Source organism: Peromyscus leucopus, chromosome 10, assembly GCF_004664715.2.
Source record: "Peromyscus leucopus breed LL Stock chromosome 10, UCI_PerLeu_2.1, whole genome shotgun sequence".
Taxonomy (NCBI): Eukaryota; Metazoa; Chordata; class Mammalia; order Rodentia; family Cricetidae; genus Peromyscus; species Peromyscus leucopus.
In genome coordinates, this window is record NC_051071.1 from 77,506,200 (window position 1) to 77,530,664 (window position 24,465).

Genomic DNA, 24,465 nt, shown 5'->3' on the forward strand with positions numbered 1-24,465 from the left:
ACACACACACACACACACACATACATACATACATACAGCTTGAGTACCTGTTTCAATTCAGGGATTTCAGCTCTTTTCTTGTGTTCCACCAGCCGAACCCATGCCTTGCAGATTCAGGGTCAACACAAAACCTAACATGACTCTGGGAGACTCATCCAAGTGTCTGCACACCAAGCAACTTGGAATGGCAGAAGAGGGAGGACAGCAGAAATCTCCCACACCTTCAATAATAGTATCCTTCAACAGACCTTCCAGGAAATTATACCCACCAATTCTGCCAGCTCCATACATTTAACTTACAGTATTTAGTCACAGTGTCCACCATCAGCTTCAAGGAATTCTGGAAAACGTAATGTTAGCTGAGCACCTTGTCAGTGGGAAAATGCTAGGACTTGATTACTAAAGAAGAGATAAAACCAGATACATAAAAACGTTGAGCACAAAATTGCTACCTAGTTAGTACAGGTATTAAAAAAAACAAACAAAAAGCTCACTTTTCCTTTTACATGAGTGTAAACTGTGTTAGTTTATGACAAAAACAAATCCACTATAGAAGATTATAGTCATAGCAGAAATGACCTGATTTCATAGAAATAATGGCACGATGGCATCACAGGTGGAGCATCTTGCACAGATGAACAAGAGACATGGGAAAGGATACCTCTTCATGGGGTGTGGTACCTGAAGCAGAGATGCTGAAGGAATATCAATAGTGCAAGCTGTCTGAGATGGGATGCTAATGACCAGTCTCACTCCTGTTGCCTTCAGCATCCTAGACAGCGCAGAATTCTTATAGGTTTATTTTTCACAAAAGCAGATGTTCTCAAGCTATAAAACAAACAACAACAAAAAAACCCTATATTTTTACTAGTCTTATTCTACATATGCCCACTGGGCAAGTTTTCCTTACATCCCATAGTGCTTTCTTCAGACTTAATATTAATGATAACAAAATGCCTTGGGTATTTGGAGTAACAATGAAACATGGGATAGTTCACGTATTTTACACACAACATCCCAGTTGAGCCCCACAAGAGCCCTTGGATCTGGACTCTTAGCGTCATCTTCTGGGGGTTAGAAAGCTACAGCAGCAAGGTACTCAAGTAATTTACCCTGGACGATGAAGGGAAGACAAAACCTGGATCCTGTAGGCTTGACCACACACTACACTGAGATTAACCCCACAGACGCGTGGGCCGCTGTCCTGGTCCAAGAAGGTCCTGACAGCAGAGGCCATTTTCTCTTAAAGCTGGCATTCTCAACAGAGAGTGATGTATCAACTGAAATCACGTTCGATCGGATCACTTGGAAGATCGCCTCATTAGTTTGGAGCTTTTAAACACACACACACACACACACACACACACACACATACACAAATACAAGTACAACATGATCTTTGTGACTATATTAGGGCTTATAGAGAAGTGATTTCTTAACTGAAAGATAAGCATTATTAACATGTGTATGCATCCTTTCTGAACTTTCCTATGTGTATAGATTATACATACACATGCTATGCATATAAATATTTATAAACATTGTTCCATATTACGTACACATGTTGTTAAAGTTTTAAGGAATAACTATGATAAATATAATAATTTTTAAATGTCAGTTAATATACTTCCCATACCACTCTCCTTTCTTTCCTTGTTTTACTCTTTAAAATACCATATATGTAATTTTAAATGTATATCTTCTTATTTACACAGTGCCATTTTCTCTTTCATCGTGAGAGTATGACTATCCCCAAATCTATATACACTGAAACAATGGTACAGTTGTAGTTTCCTCCTGGAAATTATCATCAAAACTAATAATATTCTACAGGTTACAACATTGTCAGGAAAATAAAAATAAATTCCACTTTTCAACTTAGTACTGCATAAGCATATCTTCAAAGATGTTCCCAAATTGGGCAAATTTAGAAACATAGAGTTTAACAGAATGTGCTTACAAGTTCCTCCATCCTTAGCTCTCTGGTGTTTATGATGAATTTCTAAGTAAACTGCACCAAATTTCACACACAGCTTTAGGCAAAATGTATCTTTGAAGCTTCCGTTTTCTTGTATTTCAGTAAGTATGAACATTACTTTATTTGACTTATTTGAAGTATTTGATCAAATTTATAGTTCATTGAAATTATTTAAAAGTGTTGTCCATCTCTTATGTAGAACTTCCACCACAGTATTCAAACTAACTCAGTGAATGCACCATGAAAATTCAACTTTTCTGAAATTTTCCAAGGGTGGTGCTTGAGTATCCTAAAATTTCCAACAACTTGATATTAGAAAGTATCTTGTAGGATGATTTGACATCTTCAGAAGTGACCAAGACTGGGCTGGTGAGATGCTTGTTAAGCCACTTAGTGCCACACCTGATCATCTGAGTTTCATCCCCAGGACTCATGTGGTCCTAGGACCCACAGGGCAGAAGGAGAGGAGGTGACCTCCACATGCATGCTGTACACATGCACTTCACACACACACACACACACACAATCAAAAATTGTTTAAGTGAACAAAACATATGATTAGAGAGAGGTAGGAAAGAAATCCAAGACTGAACTTACAGCTGCTACAACTGCCAAAGTCATTGCTGACTGCATAATTTCACATCTAAGATGATGAAACTATTTTTCTTAGGAAGAATACTGAATAGTACATAGGTGCTTGCAGACTTCATAACCTGTCTGGATTCTTCTTTTTCTTTGAGTTCTACATACAACTGCCTTAATTTTGTTAGCTAACAGATGTCTGTTCTCCTTCTCTTGTGATTTCTCAGGACATATTCAGGAAGTTTGGGGATGGAGAACACACAGAGGCCTTTTCTGCAATGATTTAAAGTTTTCCTGCTTGACAGAATGGCCTCTATACCAAATTAGTAACTTCTTTACCCACAGTCTTACAAAATTACCATTCTCATTGGACACTGTAATAAAAGCCCATTGGGATCATGGGAAATAGAAATGATTTATTCTCTGGCCTGGACAAATTTCAAGGTAAAAAGTGGAAAATTATATAATATCTAATGACCTGAGTGTATTATAATGTATGGAATGTTATTTACATTGGAGAACTGTGGTCAACTCATGTGTTGACTCATACGAATAATACTCAGCCCTATCTCTACAAACGCAACGTCAACTTAATTGACAAGCATGTGATATTTTTGGTTTTTATAAGACATCTTTTAGCAGAATCAAAGTGGATTTTTCTTTATATCCGTTTGCAATGGGATACAGATAGTAGATACTTAATGGGAATGGTTGATTAGGAGCATCTGCCCCCAGGACTGTCCTTAACCTCGAATAACTTTAGAGAAACTTCAGGGTATCAGGACATAGCAGAGTGCTCTTTCACTTGAATGTATTGACATCAGTCCTGATTTCCTCAGCCTACCTTGCAGAATGTAGAGTCCCACATTGACATAGGTTTCCTACTCATGCCCATGTTCCAGAATGTGTGACACATCGATGGGCGGTGCTTTGTGATGCTGGTATGACACCACAGGATGCTCTCCGATGCATCATGAAATGCCCCAAATGTCTGCAGGGGAAGTAGTGCAAAGTTCACAGACTGAAAATCCTGAAGCTGGTGACTTTGCATGCCCTGTGAGTAGCTCTGGTCTTCTGTGTGCTGAAGTAACAGTCGTAACATCAAGGATACACTGTACCAAATGCTCACAGCACCCCAGGATTTATGCTACTCAGTGTATCTTCTACCATGTATCTACTTAACAAAAACTAGGTGTTTTATTCCTGTTTTCAAAGGAGGACTCTGGGTCTTGAGATACTACCTAACTTAACATGCAGTAGAATTTCTGCATGAAAAAACCTAGATTTATTTCAAGAACTTTTCTGCACCATGACTAGGTTATGTGGCAGAAATATAAATGATCCCGCCACAACTTTCCAATCAGAAAATGACCAAGGGATTCTCATGTGAACAGTCAACTTTTACTTCAAAAAGAAAGCAAATTGGTTCCAATGACAGGTCTCCAGAACTTGTATAGATCTTCAGAATAAGTAAGGGGCTGCAGAGGTCGTTCAGTGGTTAGAGCACTGACCACGCTTACAGAGGACCCCTTTTTAACTCCCAGAACCCACATGGCAGCTCACAGCTGTCTGTATCCCCAGTTCCAGGGGATTCAATGCTCTCTTTCAGCCTCTGTAGGCACCAGGCACTAAGCACGATATACATTCAGACAAAATACCCACTCACAAAAAAATAAGATATTAATAAATTAAAGGAAAAGAATGATTAAGAAAATAGGAAGTAAAAATGTGTTAAACCGCTTGATCTATCTGCCTTGTGAGCGTAATTAAGTTATTGCTGTGTATTGTAAATAAAAGCAATATTTACTGGCTAATTGAAAATTAAAAGACATTTAAGAAAACAGGTGGAATAACAACAAATGAAATCCAGACTAGGAATGTGTGTCGCTCTCTCTATACGCGGACTGCCTGAGCTCTGTGGGCAAGATTAAATCGTCCCGAGTTGCATTCGCCTCATCCATCAAAAAGGAGGAAAGAACAGGCTCCTATTCCACCTCGGAACGGGCAGGAGCACCTTCATCTTTATCCCTATGCTTACCCGCCCTAAATCACATCTTTCCACCCAAACTCCCTGCTCAGAAGGCCTCCCGGGGCCCTTCTCATCCCCCCACAGAGCTGTCTGTGATACCCACAGACCAAATTAAACTGCGGCCTCCTTTCCCAGGGCACTATGAGTCAACCCCTCTTATCTGCTTCAGTAGAACCGCTTAATTGTGTGTGTGGCCCACACCTCTGGGCACCTAACAAATGAGGAGCCACTCACCCAATGTCCCTCTTGGAGACCCCCCCCCCCCAAGAAAGTAAACCGGGGTTTACACAAAACACATCTTCAGCAAACACTGAGTATAAGTGAAGACACAGTTCAGGACTTCTGTGTATTTCATCCCATAAAGCCTATGTTAGCGGTTAACCCACTCCCTGTGATAATGCCATTTAAGAGAGAGAGAGAGAGAGAGAGAGAGAGAGAGAGAGAGAGAGAGAGAGAGAGAGAGAGAGATTCTCAGAATAGGAAAAACGCATGACAAAGGACATTCCTGAAAAGGCTGTTTGGGGGCACAATCGGGGAGAGCCATGTGTACCTCCAGGTCAGGGAAACTGCTTAGAGAATACACCTTGTTTTCACTAAGTGAAGAAAAATCCAGTTCTGAGCTGCTAGAACCTGGAAGTTCATCAAGGAAGCGACTCCCCCTCCCTTCTTTTTTAACCTGGTTAAATACCTTCCTGGTTTCCCCGTGGGTGTTTTCCAGTTTTCCAGTTTGTTTCTCTTTTGAGTCAGTCTTTTCTGCTAGCCCAAATAGGCCTCAAGCTGGCTCTGTAGCCTAGAGGGGCCTGGAAGTCCAGAAGATTCCCTCGACTGGGTGCTGGAGTCACAGGCCTGTCATCTTTAGAACGCCCTCTTAAGCTAGACACGGGGCCTCGCTGCTTTCTTTGAATTTGTGCAGGGGCCCCACTCACGCAAATCACCATGCATGCCCCCTTCTTCCTCTTTCTTTCTTCTGCCCAGCAACCCCCTTCTCAAGTTTAGCGCTAAATCTCTACCAGAGTGGCAAGAGGCAGATTTCAGGGACAAATTAAACTGAATAAATCGACTGTGTCAATTTATTCCCTCTGCTTTTTATATCTGCCTTTTATTTACTTGAAAACCCGAACATAGGACCCCCGCCAGGTATTAGGGAGACTGTGGAGGGAAGCAAGTTTGCTTGGGTTTGGGCTTCATCACATAGCCCAGCCGAACTTCTCCCTGCAACTTTCAATTTCAGTGTCCTCAGTGCCAGTGTCTGGCCAGGTCCAGCTAAAATCTTAAGTGCCTAATTTAATACTGGTAAAAGGCCAGCAAGTGTTGCTGTGAAAGGCCCCGGGGAGGGTGTCTGATTGATAACTGGGTCATTTTGGAATCTTTCCGAGTCCAGGTGGGAAAGGGCCTCAGGTTTTGGAGAGGGTGTTTGATTGACATCCCGGGTCATTTGGAGTCTTTAAGAGCCCAGGTGGGAAAGGGCCCTAGGCTGCCACACAAACCCATCCATACTTCAACTCCTGTGGGGGTGCCTTCTCTTCTCAGAGTTAACCAACTTACTTGACCCTTCTCAAAGTCTTCAAGCTAACTTCACGAAGTCGCAGCTGCTCTTAAAGCTCTACTTCCTAACGTGGTGGGACTTTGCTACTTCAATCTCCTGGTCTGTCATCCCGCTAACATCAACGTCCACGCAGAGGTTTTTCAGGCCCTGTGACACTGGGACTTTGGGCTGTCAGCTCCCAAGCACGACACCAGTTTAGAACAGGAGTGGGACCGGGACCGTTTCTCCCCGCGTTGACAGGGCTCCAATTCCCACTTCCTCAGGGCTGCTGTCTGCCTGCCGGGTTTGGGGGTAGTAACCTCCTGCCGCCTCCACCCACGGCCGGCCCGTGACGTCACGGGCGGTGGCTCCCGTGGGCCTATAAAGCAGCAGGTGCTCACCGCACCCTCGGTCCGCTCGCTCGCTCCGCTCCCTCCTGCCCCGCGGCCGCCGCCCCGACATCCCGAGCCGAGCCCGAGGCGCTGGCCGCTCCCGCCGCCCAGAGCCCGGCGGGCTGGGCCTCCCCGCGCCGGTGCTCGCCCGCTGCTCCGCGGTCCAGCTGCTCCCGCCGCCCGGGGCCGCCGTCGTGTTGCCACAGAGACCCGGACGCCGCCGGCCCGCGGGACCAATGAGAGCTCCGCTGCTGCCGCGGGCGCTCCCGGTGCTGTGGCTGCTGCTGATCTTAGGCTCAGGTGAGCACCCGCCGCCTCCCGCAGCCGCCTGGGCTGTAGTCGCCCCTTAAATGCTGCTGTCTTTTGACGCCCCGAAATTTGTCCTGCCGCGGGAGCGGATCCCCGCAGCTCGCTCCGCTGAAGTTGCGCAAGCTAGGCAGGAGGGTGAGAGAAGCCAAGAGGAGTCTGTAGCACGTCCCAGGGACCAGGCTGCTGGGGACGACCTACACTAAAATCCAGCTGATGGAGAACTAAGAGGTCCTTTTAGCCCAGCCTTTCCTTTGACACCAGAGGAAACCGAGTCCAGACAGGTGAAGTAATTTCCACAAGAGTAGTTAATTCAGGAGGATTTGAGGAGGGCTCATTGTCTGCTATCTTCATCTCTCTGTCTAGTGATTTTATTTTTACCTTCCTAAAGTGTCCTTGGAGAGGGGTGGAAAGCACCGCTGCCAGTATGGTTTTGAGATTTGAGAAAAATAAATAAATAAAAGCAACGAAAAGGAAAGAAAAAGCAAGGACTGGAACTCAGGGCTCCCCAGATGTTACCAGGTGCCCAACTTTTTCTGATAATAATAATAGATAAAGATAGTGAAAATTCTTGTTCTTAGCCACCGTGGGCACCACATTTTACGTGTGTATACAGTTTCAACAGGAGTAAACAAGTGTTTAAAATGTATCTCCACATCCAGCGCTGGCTAAAAGGTGGTAGGAGAGATCTGGCACAAAGGTACGCCGAGTTAGACCTGTAGTGAGCGGCTGTTAGACATGGCCCGGGACGTGATTCTACTGGGTTGACTTGGCAGGACTTTTTAAACTGTGGAAATTAATGTAGGCTATCTGTGGAAAAGAAAACCCAGATAAAAGAAACTGTAATTGGAGCGGCTGAGTTTGCTTCTTGGCAAACTGTGAAGTTGCTTTCATGAGTGACTCAGTCAAACAAACAATAGCACACGTGCAGTAGCTGCTTTGATACCGGCAGGACAGTCTCGCAGCAGGGCTCAGTGAGCGAGACAAAAGCATCTGGACTCATCGCTTCTTCTCTCCCTGCAGGTCATTATGTGGCTGGGTTGGACCTCAATGACACCACCTCTGGGAAAAGTGAACCATTTTCTGGGGACCACAATGCTAGTGGACTTGCGGTTCCTGCGGGAAGTGAGGTCTCTACCACAAGTGAAATGCCCTCTGGCAGTGAACTCTCCACGGGGGACTATGACTACTCAGAAGAGTACGATAATGAGCCACAAATATCCGGCTATGTTATAGATGACTCAGTCAGAGGTGAGTGGAGGAGACGGGAAAATGTTGTCTATGAGATGTGGTTCGATCTTAGCAATGTGGCTTCAGAAGAAATACAGTGTTTCAGTTTTCTAGTGGCTTTCTAGGTGTGGCTATTGGATATCCTTTAAAGGGCTATTGTAGGTTGCATCCTACAGGTCCAAGGCGCTAAGCAAAGTCTTATGTGTATGTTTAATCTTTGCAATTCTGGTAAGTAGAAAATATTATTCTCGTTTTACACAATAACCGAAGCTCAGAAAGGTTACATGGCCTGGGGAGCAAGCACTTGAGTCAGAATTAGAACTTCAATCTGCTTGATTCCAGAGATTGATTATATTCTTTCCAAATGTGCCACGTGACCTCCATTCTGGGAGCATAGGTTGTCGTCAACTATTCCTGTGGGCCTTGTAGCTCAACATTTGTATCCCCTCCCCCACACTACCTGTCTTCAAATAACAAACATTTTAGCACAAATAAGGGAACAGAGGAAATAATGACCAACCTCTAGAAACGTTAAAGAAGCACAGCTATGTGTAGATTTTGTTTTTATCCACACTAGTGACCCCTGGTTTTTTGTTTTTTTTTTTGTTTTTTTTTTTTGTTTTGCTCTTATCAGACAGATCTTTAAAAAAATACTTTTTCTTTTAAATGAGAAAGAGATCAAAGCTCACTACCCCCATTTTACTTTGCATTTTGAGAGAAGAAGAGACCATTGATGAGTCAGATCTAGGAGCGTCTCCCTTAGAGGCAGGACAAGTGATTCCAGAGTTCTTTAAGGTCTTTTGAGACTTTCCCAGCAGCTTCTCCTCCTCCTTCACCTCCTCTTCCACCTCTCCTCCCTCTCCTCCTCCTCTTCCTCTTCCACCTCTCCTCCCTCTCCTCCTCTGGAGTCTCCCAGAGCTGAAGAAGAGTGAGCGGGTGTCCAAACACAGGGACAGAGATTGGGGCAAGTGACAGGAGGGTTAAACCTCAGTGAGGATTCTACTTGAGTGCCTCAATGCTACTTGTTTTGTTTGTTTGTTTGTTTGTTGTTGTTTAATATATGCCATGGGAAAGGAGATTAGAATAGACCATCAGTGTCCAGGAGTTGGCCTCTCAAAGGCTTGTTGACTAAGTTATCAACACTTCTAGAGGCCACATCAATTACTAGTGGGGCGGGTGGCCAGTGCTTAGGCCTGCAGCTCAGAGTATAAAACTGAGACTGTTGGTTGAACTCATTGGAAAGGCTGTTTGCTTAAATGCCCATGGGTGTCCCGTCTGTTGTGACACTTGAGCACAGTGGCAATTATTTGGCTTAGACTTCTAATCTACCTGATGAAGTGTAGTGATATTCACTTAAAGCAGTTCTCCTAGAGGGCTTTTTTTAACTTGCACTTTTTAATAATCAGAAGGAAGTTTTTGTATAAACACTCCATGGCCACTTAATAAGTGTTACTCCTTACTTAGCTTCTGTCAATGACCATACAGTAACCTGCGGGGAAAAAAAATTCCCTAATATCATTTCCTTAAGACAGAGACTCTGTCCTTGACACCTTCGTCAACCTTCCACCCACATTTCTGTTGTGTTCTGGGTGATGGGTGCTTGCACTGCCTTTGGGACCAGCCATGCTTTCTCTTCCGGGTGGTCCCTCTTTGCTAAACACTTGGTCATACACACCCATTGCAGGGTCAGTGCAAGAAAATGTGCGTTAGACCCCTCAAACCTTCCCCTCCCTGTCTGTAGCATGTAATTAACCACACCTTTCCTAATCCTAAGGATTCTAGATCTGATTGGTTGAGGTGGCATTCTGAAGCATCGGGCACAGCGACTTCAGTGCCATTTTTAATAGACTGAATGCCACAAAGAGCCTCCCTCCCCAGAAGGTAGTTGTTGTTATTGTTTTCAGTAATACAAAGTTTCCAGTCCTCACTACTCTCGAGCAGGGCCCACTAACTTCCAGCTTAAGATAGCAAGCCTAGGACATGTGTGGGGAAGTCAAATCAACAGATTTGTCTCATACCACATTTTAGTCAATGGCATTGTCCTTTTCTAAGAGACATTTTTGGTATAATAAAAACAAACAAAAAGGCTTAAAGTGTCAGTGCTGAGCTTTCCAGGTGCATGTCCCAGGAGATGTCTTCTCTCTTCCCTGAACCTCTGTATCATGTGAGGTACATTGCCTCTAACCATGGACATACATAGGTAAAATAATGAAAGTAGCTTGCGACAGAGATTAAGTACTATCTGACATAGACATTCTCTGCAGGTCTATCATGTGTGTGTTAAATTAAATAATGAGGCAAAAGTTGTTCTCAGTGCTGGAATTTCTGAGTCTCTTGTATCTCAGGTGATTTTTTAGGATAAAAAGAGAATGTTGACAGGACATCTGACCTCAACTTGCCCAACAACTTTATTTTTCTCTAGTTGAACAGGTAATTAAGCCCAAGAAAAACAAGACAGAAGGGGACAGGACTTCAGACAAACCCAAAAGAAAGAAAAAGGGAGGCAAAAGTGGAAAAGGTAGAAGACAGAAAAAGAAGAAAAAGAGCCCATGTGACGCCGAGTTCCAGAATTTTTGCATTCATGGTGAATGCAAATACATCGAGAACCTGGAGGCAGTGACGTGCAAGTAGGTTGAGAGCCACATGAAATTCTACATCCATCCCTATTCTACACCATGCCAGAAAACTGTTGACTTTTCCCATGTGTAAACCAAGAACGAGAAACTTCACTAAAAGATAAGATGGGGAATGTGTAGGCTTTGTGGGCCAATAGTATGTCTATACACCCAATTCAACTGTAAGCACTTAAAAAGAGAAAAAAAAAAAACCTTAACTTGCAGGCTGTAAAAAGTTGGGCAAAGGGGCTGTAGTTTTCTGAATACTGGTATAAACCATCATTTTATTACATAATATACATATATTTTAAGCCCTTTTTTGCAAAAAAAATTTTATTGAAACAACCTTAAGGTATTAATCACACAACTTTTTATGTTGTTCTAACATCCCCAAGCCCTCACAAGCCCCTAACACCAAATTAAATGAGAGTGGAATGTATTAACTGCCAAACAAGACATTGAAGTCATCAGTTGGTCCTAAAAGAGCACAAGGAATGATTTACTGTGTCTTCTTGGAATATCACACTCATGCTCAAACTAATCACACTTGTATTTAAAGATCCTTAGCTAGAATGCATTCCATGTCTCATGATTTTGCGGTACTGATGAGGGCATGGCCTTTCTAAGTTAAATTAAATGACTGTCATTAAGTAGTAGACTTGAAACTTGCAGAACATTTTCAACAATTATATTTATGAAATGTGATGTTACAGATGTCATCAAGACTACTTTGGTGAACGGTGTGGAGAAAAATCCATGAAGACTCACAGTGGGGACGACAGTGACCTGTCCAAGATTGCATCCTTAACTGTTTTTGTCTCTGCCGTAATCCTCATAGCTATTGGCATTGTTGTCACAGTCCTGTAAGTACTACACAACTTAAGAATTAACTCTCGTCAGAAGTTCTACCAGGCCCTACTGTCATATCTTACACCAGTTATTTTTATAGCATATGACCCATTAGCAGACTATAATCAAACTTTGCATTACTTTGACAACCATCAACATGGCATATAAAGCCATCTTTCAGAACCAGAATATTTTTTAGCTTAAAAATTGGTATTTTTTTTATTACATATGTTTTTGATAATGGTTATTTCTTGAACCTCAGAAAGTGCTAGTATTGTCTGTGGATATTTTAAGCTTAAGCATAAAGCTTCTCAGAAACTAAGTAGGGTCACACCAGGCTCATAGCCCCAAATACACTTCTTCAGCATTAAAAAAAATCCTGAAGGGCTTTAGATCAACAGCCAAGGAAAGCTATGTCTCTTCTCACAGTACAATGTAAAGCTCTGAGCTTGTCGTTTCTTGGCATGGTGCTAATTGGTTTACAGTTGAGACCTATTTCTGTCCTTATTGGGTACAATAGTGTGGGAACATACTAAGAAACAAAGCGAAACATTTCCTCCCAATGGCATGGTGTAGGCAGCAAGGACAAACTCTGTTGCTATGGTCCTCCCACAGCTTCTTTCCTGGGCAACAGTAGATCACACACATGCCTCACTTCAGGACCAAAGAATGCCTTCACTAGACTGTTCTGATGGGTACATCAGCATGATACTGTCTCTCAAACAGAAGCCACTGGGTAGGGGAAGCTGGAGGAGGGCCTGCATGGCTGTAGAATGACTCACTGCTGCTAGGGCTTGGGAAAAGCAGTGGACTCATTATTCTAATTTTAGGTCTTGGTAAATTACTTTAACAACTGGATTGTATACATGGTCCATCACTGATGTTCTTCAGGATACAGGAGTTATCTCCTGCCATTGTTTATTGTTGTCCTAAATTCAAATCAGATAGTGATAAAATGGCAGATAAAAGCTGTTTCATTATGCACATGGAGTCTGATGTGCAGTTTAAATATGTTTTGCACACATGGAATTTCTTCTCGTGCCCCAAGCCCTGTATGCAAATGCATTTAGGGAAGAAAAGAGAACCAACCCCGCCGGGCGGTGGTGGCGCACGCCTTTAATCCCAGCACTCGGGAGGCAGAGCCAGGCGGATCTCTGTGAGTTCGAGGCCAGCCTGGGCTACCAAGCGAGCTCCAGGAAAGGCGCAAAGCTACACAGAGAAACCCTGTCTCGAAAAACCAAAAAAAAAAAAAAAAAAAGAGAACCAACCCCTGTGAACCACTATTATTTGTCATAGAAATAGAAAACAAAATGTGAGCTCAAGATGTTTCCCAATAACTGAACTTGTAGCTTATTCATCTTTCAGTGCTCAGTAATCCTCTGGAAGAATATGGAGTGACTATTGTTTTTTGTTGGCTCTGTTTCCCTTATGGCAGTGCTGGGGATAGAACTTAGGACCTCATGCGTGCTGGCCAAGTACTCAGTGACTGAGCTACATCTATAGCAGTTTCTATTTTTTGAGACAGGATCCATGTTTCCCAAGCTCTCCTTGAATTTGTGATCTTCCTGTCATGGCCTCTTGAGTAGCCCAGCTCCATTTTGTCACTGTTAAGAAGTGATTTTTTTTCTCTCAGATTCTTATTATATTTTGAAACATAATCAACACTAATCTTAAACCACATTTGCTGAGTTTTTTTTTTACATAACTGAAGTGAATATTTTCCCTTAATGTAATAAAGTTCTTTGGGGTTTAATGGCAGTGTGTGGTGAAATGGCTCAGGAATCATGCAAAGAAGTGGACAACATCCCCCCAATTTTAAACCCTGGGGTTTTAAAAATAGAATGTAGCAATAGATAAACTTAGTAGGAAACATTTGTATTTGGAAATAAACAAACCACAAATTGTTTTATAAACAGTCAAAAAAAATTCTAGTAATTTAAAATCGCTTACTAGAAACTTAAAATCATTTCTGTATATTCATTCATGTGCACAGAGTCCTTCTATTGTACACCATCACCCCCAATGCTTAATTCTTCAGGAATAACATCAGAAGACACGGATCTGTTCCACACTGTATGAAAGTTCTCATTGTGAATATACACTTTCATTCCAGTATTCTCAAAATGTGTTTATATAGTGGTGGCAGCACCCCCCTGAAATTGGCCAGATACTGCTGTTGCGTTTAGGCTTTGGTGCAGTGCAACAAACCAACACAGGGTGCTTGTCTCTAAGAGGTCACAGGAGGAAAGTCCCCATTGTCATGAAAGTCCCCATTGCACAGGTAGGTGACTTGCTAACAGTGGTCTTCTGTGTTCTCCAAAGGCTTCGCAAACGCTACTTCAAGGAATGTGAAGGAGAAGCAGAAGAGCGAAAGAAGCTTCGACAAGAAACTGGAAACGTGCACGTCATAGCCTAGCTGAAGACAATTCAGGTTTGGCCACTAAATTCATCTGTCAGTTAGATGCTATAATTTTGAAAAAAAAAATGACAGCACTTGATCTCAAGGCAAAGGAGGAATCCCTTCTTAATTATGAAGGCACACTGTTTGGGGGAAATGTTATTCTTTGAGTAAGATTGACTTCAGTCTTGTGAAGGGACTAAGTAGTTAGTCATTATTCAAAGGGATGTAGAGGTGGAGCACTCCAGTCCTTTCTCAGAGAATGCAATGCTTAATAGATGGAGAAAAACTGTAAGAGATCAAAGCATTGAAGAATGTAAAATAGAAGTCTGAAGACTGGAACTGATGGAATGGGGAAATATTCCCAAGAATGGGAGAACTAGCGGGGCACACTTAAGAGCTAGGAAAGGTCATGTACCCCAAAATGGCCTTGTGAGCTGGAAAGAATGTAGGAAGTCAGGAGAGCAATTATGAAGAAGGATTGGCAATACTGATAGGTGAGTGGGTCATTTTAGAAACATAGAAATGGCCTCATTCCAATGACTGTTGGGTAAGACAAGAGAAGAATGACAGGGTGGGCTCACACAGCAGATGGAGGGCCAAGGTTAGCTTATCACACGAAAGAAGACCCTATGTGAGACAAGAATTGGAGTGTTCCTTTAAAGAAAGCAAGGGGCACACGTTTGAGAGTGGTTTGGTAAATATCTATAATTTTACTTCTAAACAGAGAGAGCTAAGTACATTTTGGGTAAAAAGTACACAGTAAAGAGATAATGAAGACTTCAGAGGAAGAGGGAGGCAGGGAGATGGATGCAATACAAATTAAGTCAGTCAAAAAAGAATTCATATCTCAGGCATTTAAGAAAGATAATGTGTCCCTAACCCCCTTTTTCTGACTCCAGTGGAGTTGTTACTTGAGATGATTGTTAAAAATGATATTCCTATACACACTCTAAGTCTACTGAATCTGAAGTTCTATTTTCAATAAACATTCCAGATGATTATAACTCACGAAACAGGTAACTGTTCATGCCCAATGTTATACTCAGTATTCACTGCACCTTTAAGAAATATGTCACTTATGTGCTTAGGCTAAGACTCAACGAATACATAAGGGTGGAATAGGATATTAATATGCTGTGCTGGCATGTGGTGGCTGCCCATTAACTGGTAGCTACTATTATTATACCCCTGGTACTAATTATCCTAAATTAACTGTATATCATAAATACTGAGACACTTAATCTTGGTTTTTAATTATGTCTAACAGTGTACATTCAGTTAGGAAACCTATTTTTCTTGACTACAGTTGATGTATTTGTAGTTTCCCACATAGTCATATAACTTGAAAAGAAATAAAAGATGAAGTTAAGCCAAAGTGTCAGTTTTCCATGAGAATATCTAACATGTCTCCTAGGACATCCCAGAAAAATGAAACTGACAGAAATTCTGATTCTTAGAAATTTTCTTAAAGCCATGCCAGACTAGAGCTTATCTCTTACACCTTTCTTTCTTCACAGGGTAACAGTCGAGTCACTGCCAAGTCACAAGCAAAAATGACACATCGGTCCTCCTTTTGATGAAGTGGGTGGAGCCTTCTGATGGTTTCAGCCTTCCTGTTGTCACTTTTCATGATCGTCTTATTTCTGTACATAAAGAGATGTGTGGAGATAAAAAGTATTTTTTCATGTTGTAAATAATTTATTTAATATTTAAGTGTTATTTATTTTATAGCTCATTAAACTTTTTTAAACAAACATATTGAGAGTTTGAATATTAGTTTTGAAGTCTCAATACTTCAGGGTACTTTTCTCCTAACATTTGGGTTGATCAATCATTTAAAAAAGACTTCCTCCTGACTCTACCATTTTTATTTGTCTGTTTTTCACTTTATTTGAAAGGGGTCTCAGTGTAGAAATGAATGACTCTCCTGCTTATAGGCATGGGTGACTGCATCTGGCTTTACAAAGTTCCCTTAAGGAGAGAACTTTAGTCCCTTACTCCTCCCACAAACACTAATAATTGTTGTAGAAGTAACCGTCTTATTAAATAAGAAACACAGAGCCAATGTAAAGATAAAAGCCCAAGAGGTCAGAGCTAAGAGCCTTACCCTTCCTGCTTCAGTGATCTGCTTCAGCCAAGAGAGACCTACTTCCTGTGTGTTTGTCTTTATATAGACTTTCTGTTCTGCCTTCTCATTGGTTGTAAACCCAACCACATGACTGCCTCACCACTGACTGTCTGTACAGCCCTCCAGGTCTTCTATGGTTGGTATTGAGATTAAAGGCGTGTGTCTCCATGCTGGCTGTATCCTTGAACACACAGAGATGTACCTAGCTCTGCCTACCAAGTGCTGGGGTTAAAGGTGTGCACCACCACCATCCAGCTTTTGCTATGGCTCTAATAGCGCTGATTCAGGGCAACTTTATTTATTAACATACAAATCACATTTTAGTACAAATAAAATATAACTATAAATTGTGCTAATAGTAATTCCACACTGAGATTTCCTATTCCATGTAGGACTTGTATGAAATTATGTAAGCATCTGAAACACACATGCATGCACACACATGTGCACATACACACATGCACACATGCATGCACATACATTTCATTGTTCTCACTGCTCATTGCTGGGGTCAGCATAGATAGTCAGGAATGACTTGAATATTATAAAAGTCACTTTTCAAGAGAACCAGGAAATATTTGCAGAAGAGACTGCTTTTCCTTATATAGTATATATTCATGACAACCCAACACCATCTCTTCTCTCCATTTGCAGGGGTTCTCATAGTATGTGTGCATGTCTGGAGAACACTATTTCATGAACATTAAAGCTACGAGGCCACAAAGAGTATAGTGCCTGGCTGATAGACCAAGTTATATGCTTGCAAAATGAAGGAACCATTATAGTGGAGGGTGCAGTTTAAGAAAGAATGAGCATAGTATCAGCAATCATATTGAATTTCATGAATAGAGGTGCCATAAGCATTAGTGCCTCATCTATCTCTAGAGTACCAACAAAACCTTGCCCATTGATCACAGAGCCATTGGTTCCTTGCCTCAATTACACATATCACTTAAGGAATTTACACATCTTTGAGCACTCAGACAACCCCTCACACCCCAGGCTGTTGACTTGAAAGGGCTGGAGTGAATTATGCCATCTGTATTTGTAAAAGGTTGTTAAATGTTGGACCTCTGATTTACTTCTGTTGAACATCTTTGGCATACATTTCTCTTGGTCTTATTCACTAAATATGCACTCCAGCTGGTTGCAGTACAATGCCAGGGATGCAGGAGAGCAAAGCTCTGACTCGGGCACATTCGCGCATTTGCCACCTCGTTGGTGAGAGCAGTGTGTCTGTCTTTTCAATGCACCTTCAGACACAACCAGCTGAGGCATGCCCCAGGAATCCATGGGAGCCTAGGAGCTCTCACCCAGCCCAGCTTGGAGGAGTCAGGCGAGCACTTCCTCCAGAGATACTACCTGGGATTGTCCTTGCAGGATGAATAGGTGGGAGCCTATGCTACAGGCATCATCTACAACAACAACAAGGAAATGACAGCCACCAAATAGTATGCTCTGACAAAGAACAGAGCTCACCATTGAAACTGTAGTCACCAGAGGTCTAAGGAAGGGGAGGGTACTGCAGACAGAGTCACACAGGCCAAAACCCAAGCTAAGATGTGGGACACAACTGGACAGAAATCAGAAGTTGATTTGCAACCCAGATAGGCCATCAAACACCTGTCTTGGTGAGAAACTTAGCCAAACCCAGAGGTCGGATGACCAGCTTGCAAAGAAGTTAAAATAATCTACGTCAACAATTAATATCTACACCTGGGAAGAGAAACTTGACATGGATTTCAAGTCTTATTTATTGAGATTAAATATAAAATTGAGAGTATTTGTTATACAAACAGAGATGAAGGCAACGAGGTAGTGAGGGAAAGAAGAAATGATCCTAAAATGGTCCCCAGGCTTCCAGGTACCAGGGGACTCTATGAGTTAAAAAGTAGAGAATCCCTTGGAATGGCTTACTAAATTTTTTCAGAATGGAAGCATGCATTCCATGGACCCTTGACTGAAGAATGTGTCTTCTTAGATAATCTCTAGTCTCCCTCTCTACTGTTTCTCCTGTAGTCAAAGTGTTTGTTGGGTAGGAAGAATTCTGTCAGATTATGAGGTTAGCAAGTATGTTTTTAGCACCCTCGCTCATATATAAGATATCCAAGTAACCTGTTTATAGCTTGAAGACCTAAATAAGATGGGTTTTTTGTTTGTTTGTTTAATCTACTTGTGTTACCAATATAAAAGTTCCCAACCTTTTCCCTTCCCCATCATCTCATAAAAGATGACTGATCTCTTATGTGTGATGTGCACACACTGAGTGGTAAACACAGAAGAAGATATATCAGCCTGATAAATCTGGGAGACACACAATTAAAGCTGGATGTTCTTCTTTAGCCAAAATAGTGATTCCACTCTCTGAAAAGGCTGCCGTTCAATTAACTAGATAACATCTACATGCATGTTTTGCTCAAGAGAAAGGCAATTTATGAAGTGCTAGTTGGATAAGATTGGAATGTTAGTATTCCTTCTTGGAGTGAAATCCTACTAATTCTAAGATTCAATAGAGACCATATCCATTACTTCAATCCATAGTCTCAGAGCTAAGTCTATGGCTAAATTTAGTTCAGGTTAAATAAGAAACAAATCCCTACAGTAATTGCTGTCTTGTTCCTGAGTGTCTCTAGCACAGAGGCATCATGGGAGTTAAGTATGATAGCAACTAGGTCCTCTTCACAGCTAAATAAGTACCCTAGTACCGTATGGTGTGTGTGTGTGTGTGTGTGCACTGCAGTTCAAAAATCATGAGATTCTGTTGAGCTTATTTCACTGGACTGAGCCTTCCTCCTGGACAGTGTGTTTACCTCCGACTCTCTTACTTGTCCCCAGATAGGTAAGCTTTCCCTACTATATAATCTCCAAATACTTTTAAATGTTTCAGTTAAGCTCTTATTTTTGTAGCCTCTTAATTAATACTTCTCCTACTAGTGGTCTCTAAGATTAAGTCCTAAGTGCAGGGACTGAATCTCTCCACTGCTCAATGAGTATGCATTAATTGATAAGTGCTGAGTGATATCAGATCATTCCCTCATAATTGACATCATCAGAAAGCACCTTGCCCCCAGGAGAACTGTATGGAGGCTAAAATAATATTGTCTATACTCCTCAATAAACATCCTCTTATGGATCATGGACTAACAATAATTTCCCAGTGGACCTAAGGGTTTGTAAGATTATAAACAAGTTTCAATCAATTTTCATGGGTCTCAGGTTGCTGTTCCATCCAGAGAAGTCTGTGTGATCTACAACGGCCTTTGCAAACCACTAGAACTGACTGTTTCTTTCATTTGTTCAACCAGCATCTTTTATTAACATTAAATACACTTGTGCCACATGAAATACATCGTGCCAGGTGAGTTGGTATGTGAGGATAAAGTGTCTGTGCCCTAAGAGCTGTAACTCATTAAGGGCAATTCAGAGGAGATGAATTAGTCTCACAAAGCACTGTCAGCAGCTTACCTGTACTTTAATTACCAGAAAGCATACATTTTATATAAAATAGACCAGAGGTTGGGATTTTCTTAAAAAGTCAACAAAAGAATTTGTGTACAAAATGTACTTATAATTTAAAACCTGGGCAAAGGTAATATATTTTCCAAGTGTTGTAATGCCATAACCAGAATCTATTGAAGAATTTCAACTTTGTAGCCAATCAATAGTTGCTTCTGTAAGGAAAATAAGGGGAGGAGGGTTAGGGAAATGACTCAGTAGGCAAAGTGCTTACCATATAAGTACGAGGACCTGAATTTGCATTCCTAGCAATCATAAAAAATCTGGACATGCAGCATACGTCTGTAACCCCAGCCTGGAGGACAAAATTGGGCAAGAGCTTGATAACCAGACAGTTTAAGCTAATCAGTGAGATTCAGGTTCAGTGAGAAACCCTGTTTCAAAACATAAGTTGGAGAAAGCTGGAAGACCAGTGTCAACATCTGGACTCTGTGGATACCTAGATGCAGGTACCACATGAACCAGCACATTCCCCTACACACAAACATACATACCACAAGGATATCCATTGTCACTACTATAATTTAAAAAGAAAACGAACATAAGACATGTAAGGTTTTATAGAAAAGAAGAAGGCCTGACAGAATTAACGTACCAATTATAATAACATCATAGAATCTCATGACATTTCCAATATAAAATTTCTAATGTTTTTTTGTACAATCTTAAATTAGCTCAACAAGAAAACAAAAGCACAATAGCATTAAAGATTTCAGTGGACTATAAGACATTTGTGTATTAACAATAAACATGTAAATTTTTATTTAAAAATGTTTTAAGGGTGGAGAGATGGCTCAGCAGTTAAGAGAACTTGCTGCTGTTCCAAAGGGCCAGGTTCAATTTCTAGTACCCACATGACAGCTCACTGCTGTCTGTGACTCTAGTCTCAGGGGATCCATTGCCCTCTTCTGGTTTTCGTGGGCATCAGAAACATACATGGTTCACATACAAACATACAAGCAAAACACTCACACACATAAAAATGAATAAATTATCGAAGAAATACTTTAGATACCTATTAAAGGAAAACAAAAAATGTCAGTCATGGACAGACATTATTTTGAACAAATAAAGAGGTAGACTGTTTCCCACAAGTGATTTTATAAAATATTTATTAAATTTATTAGATTTAATAAAATATTAATAAAATTGCAATCGGAATTTATTTTAGAGACTTGTCTTAATTAGGGTTTCTACTGCTATAACAAAGCATCAAGTTGGGGAGGAAAGAGTTTACTTGGCTTACACTTCCATACTATTGTTCATCATTGAAGGAAGTCAGGACAGAAACTCAAACAGGTGAGAACCTGGAGGCAAGTACTGATGTAGAGCCATGGAGGGATGCTGCTTATAAGCTTGCTTCCCATGGCTTGTTCAGCCTGCTTTTTTATAGAACCCAGAACCACCAGCCCAGGGATGGCACCACCCAGAATGGGCTTGGCCCTCCCCCATCAATCACTAATTAAGAAAATGCCTTACATTATGGAGGCATTTTCTCAGTTGACACTCCCTCCTTTTAAAGAACTCTAGTCTGTGTGTCAAATTGACATAAGATCAGCCAGCACAAAACTTAAAAATAATTTTAAAATCTGCATGTGAAAATAATATACAACAAATACTGGTAGAACGATCCTTGACTTCCTATGTCTTTACACATTAATGAGTGTAAGTTGTTCTGAAGCTGCCACTATGGCAGAAACTTAACTAGATACTGAAGGAATGTGGTCTGCCCCTCACCCCCACCCCGCAAAGCACACTGTAAAGCAGAGTACTCTTGACTGTGTGTGAAGAAGCAGAGCACAGAGAGCTCAGAGGCAATGTATCACAAGATAAAATAAGCTCTGTGAGAGCCTAGAGAAGAAACAGGCTGCTCAGCCTGTCTCACAAAGGGGGTAAAGTGAAAGCATGTCTCAGGATGGCACCAAATGGGTTCCACAAAGAAAAAGTACCAAAATGTGAAACTGTAAAGTTAAATGCAAAATAATGTAAGGAGGGGTTTCAATATGCGAATTGAGAGTGGGGACAAATTAAAGTAAAACCCTATCATCTAAAAACCATAAAGGGAATTTCACTGTTTTAAAACTTATATAAAAATCAGTAGGTTCCATTAAAAAGAAGAATTGAACAGTTAATATACAGAAAGAGGAGTTATGTATAAAATTAAAAAGTGATAGTGACATAAATAAAATATATGATCTCCGACTTAAGGGTGGAAGGATATAAAGAAGAAAGTCTGAGAATTTGATAGCAATGTGGATAGGTCTATAATGGCAGCTTCTGTGTCTCTTTAGTGAGAGGATTAGAAATGGTGACACCCTCCTCCAGACAACTCTAAATCCAAAGCTAGAGCACACACAACATGGGCTGGATTTTTCCTTCCACTCACATTCTTGACTGGGTATTCTTTTGTGAATACACCACACACATCTGTACAAGATGTCTTTGTATATACAGATGCTCAAACCTTTGGGAATCAGAAATACAAATCAATACAAATCAGAAGTATAAAACAATAATAAGATGTCACTTTATAGCCATCAGATAGAAGAGAAGGGGGAGGGGGAAGGAAGAGGGGAAGGAGGACGGGAAGAGGAGGAAAAGAGGGAAGAGGAGAGGGAGGAAGAGAAGGTGATGATAATGAAAAGGAGGAGAAATAGAAGGAGAAGAAGGAAGAGGAGGAAGAGGAGGAAGAAGAGGAGGAGGAGGAAGAAGACAGGAAGAGGAGAAGGAGGAGGCAACAAAACTTTGACTGAAGATTGTGACTCTAAGAACCCTTCAATGCTACTGTTGGGATAAACCAGGAATTAACATCACTGGATCTTCTTGTCCATCTTTCTTATGTGAATAAATCTCTTCTTTTCTGCTTTCCACTTTTAATTTGATGCTTTTTTTTTTTTTTTTTTTTTTTTTTTTTTGGTTTTTTGAGACAGGGTTTCTCTGTGTAGCTTTGCGCCCTTCCTGGAACTCACTTGGTAGCCCAGGCTGGCCTTGAACTCACAAAGATCCGCCTGCCTCTGCCTCCCGAGTGCTGGGATTAAAGGCATGCGCTACCACCACCCGGCTAATTTGATGCTTTTAATTGCCTTATTGAAGAGAGAAGGCTGGACCTGGCTTGGGGCACAGGTTGTGACTTCCAAGTTCAGCTCAGTAACAAATATTCTATATTATTCAGAGTGAATATACCACTGAGGTATGTAGGCTAGAAATGATACCACCATGAGGATGTTCATTTCAGCATTGTTCATATCACTGGGGTTCAAAGACAATCTATGCACCCATTAATAGGTAATTCAAAAGTAAAGCATATGGGTGCATTGGAAAGTAATACACAACTATTAGAAGCAAAGAATGTATGTTCATGGCAACGGGGGGGGGTATTTTTTAGATTAACATTTCAAAAGATGGTGCTGAATCAAGTAGGTCAGAAATAAGCCAATACAGTTCATATATACTTGTTCTAATTAAATAATCATTATGAAGTCACAATGCAATACAATACTTCAGCTGTAAAGAAAAGGTGTTAGGAGCAGAGAAGTAATGGGAAAGTAATGAGAAACAGCTAAAAAAGGTAAACAAGCAGCAACTTTAGTAGTGTATTTTGAACTGAGAGGATGTCAATTCAACCCTTTGCATCCACCTTCGGAGACAAGCTGGTTAGCAAGCTTCACTGAGATGGTACCATTTAGTAATAGTTGACACGGGATGAGACTGGGGTCAGAGTTACAGTCATAGTATGAAGCCATTGGTAAAACACTGGTGTGAGAAGGTGCATGACCCATATGGACCACATGATCAGAATGAGGTAAGGAAAGGAAGACAAGAGAAGACTTTCCAAGGGACTTTGGAAATGTTGAGAATTTTGGATTAGAGTAATGGAGAACAGACTGATATAAAAGTAGAGTGTCTCATGATTGATTGACATACCATGATGCCCTGGGGAAAATGTGGACAAGAAGGAAGCAGAGAGAGGAGCTTGTGAGGCCACTCTTTTAGCAGATACAGAGAAGACAAAGGCCGCTAGAACTAGGGAGATGGCAGTGGCAATGGAGAGAAATAGGACTTGCCACAAGAAGAAGAAGAGCCTGGCCAGAAACAGAGAATTTGGGGAAGTCAATAACTCTAGTTGGGTGTTTCGGAGTATTCAAGTATATTTACTCAAGTATACACCATTTAAGTATAACTACTCTATTATTATAGAGGAAACAAAATTCTTCCACTGTGCTAATCCTCTATAGGTTGACTTTTGTTTACATTAAGTAAGAAATATCTGAGAATGTCTAGCCGTAGACTTCACTAACCTGAATTTCTGGATTTTCAGTCAGGAAAATCACTTAAACCACAACCATGACTCAATCTGTTTCATAAGAGATTGAACAGCAGAGACAGCATTTGGGAGATGTGGAGAGACATCAGACTAAATACCCTTCTTTATCTCTTCTGAAGTTGAACCAGCATCCACTCAATAAAATCAGTGGGCTTTGCCAGATGGGGTGGCACCCACAGAACCACCACTGGAGAAGCCTAGGCTCCTAGGAGAATCTTAGGTGGCAAGCAAGCCTAGCCAACATAGTGAGACCCTGTCTTTAAAAAAGTACTCAAATGTTGCTTAAACTAGAGGATAAAAACAGTAAGGCCTGGTTCGTTTGATGATGTGCTTACAGTTGTGGTGGGTGGGATCAGCTTTCAAATATCTTCCTAAAGCAGTCAATCTTGAATACTGAAACTTAGGGAGTTTTTTATATTTTGATGTGTATTACTTTCAAATACCTTATCAACAGATATCTGTATCTAAAATAATCACGCTGACCATTTCATTTAACAACTATACATATATTCATTTGCATATATCCATGTATATATGATTTCCATGTTGTTAAATACCATCCCATAATAAAACTTTTAACACTGTAGAGT

At 41.2% G+C, this 24,465-nt stretch overlaps 1 protein-coding gene across 1 annotated transcript; it reads left to right on the plus strand.

The window, feature by feature from the left end:
- Positions 1-6,672: 6,672 nt before the first annotated feature.
- On the plus strand, positions 6,673-15,608 carry Areg (amphiregulin). Its single transcript, XM_028881887.2, has 6 exons — positions 6,673-6,806; positions 7,836-8,063; positions 10,465-10,669; positions 11,371-11,520; positions 13,829-13,937; positions 15,425-15,608. The coding sequence occupies exons 1-5, from the start codon at positions 6,743-6,745 to the stop codon at positions 13,920-13,922; spliced, it is 741 nt and encodes a 246-aa protein (XP_028737720.1). The 5' UTR covers positions 6,673-6,742; the 3' UTR covers positions 13,923-13,937; positions 15,425-15,608.
- The last annotated feature ends 8,857 nt before the right edge of the window (positions 15,609-24,465 follow it).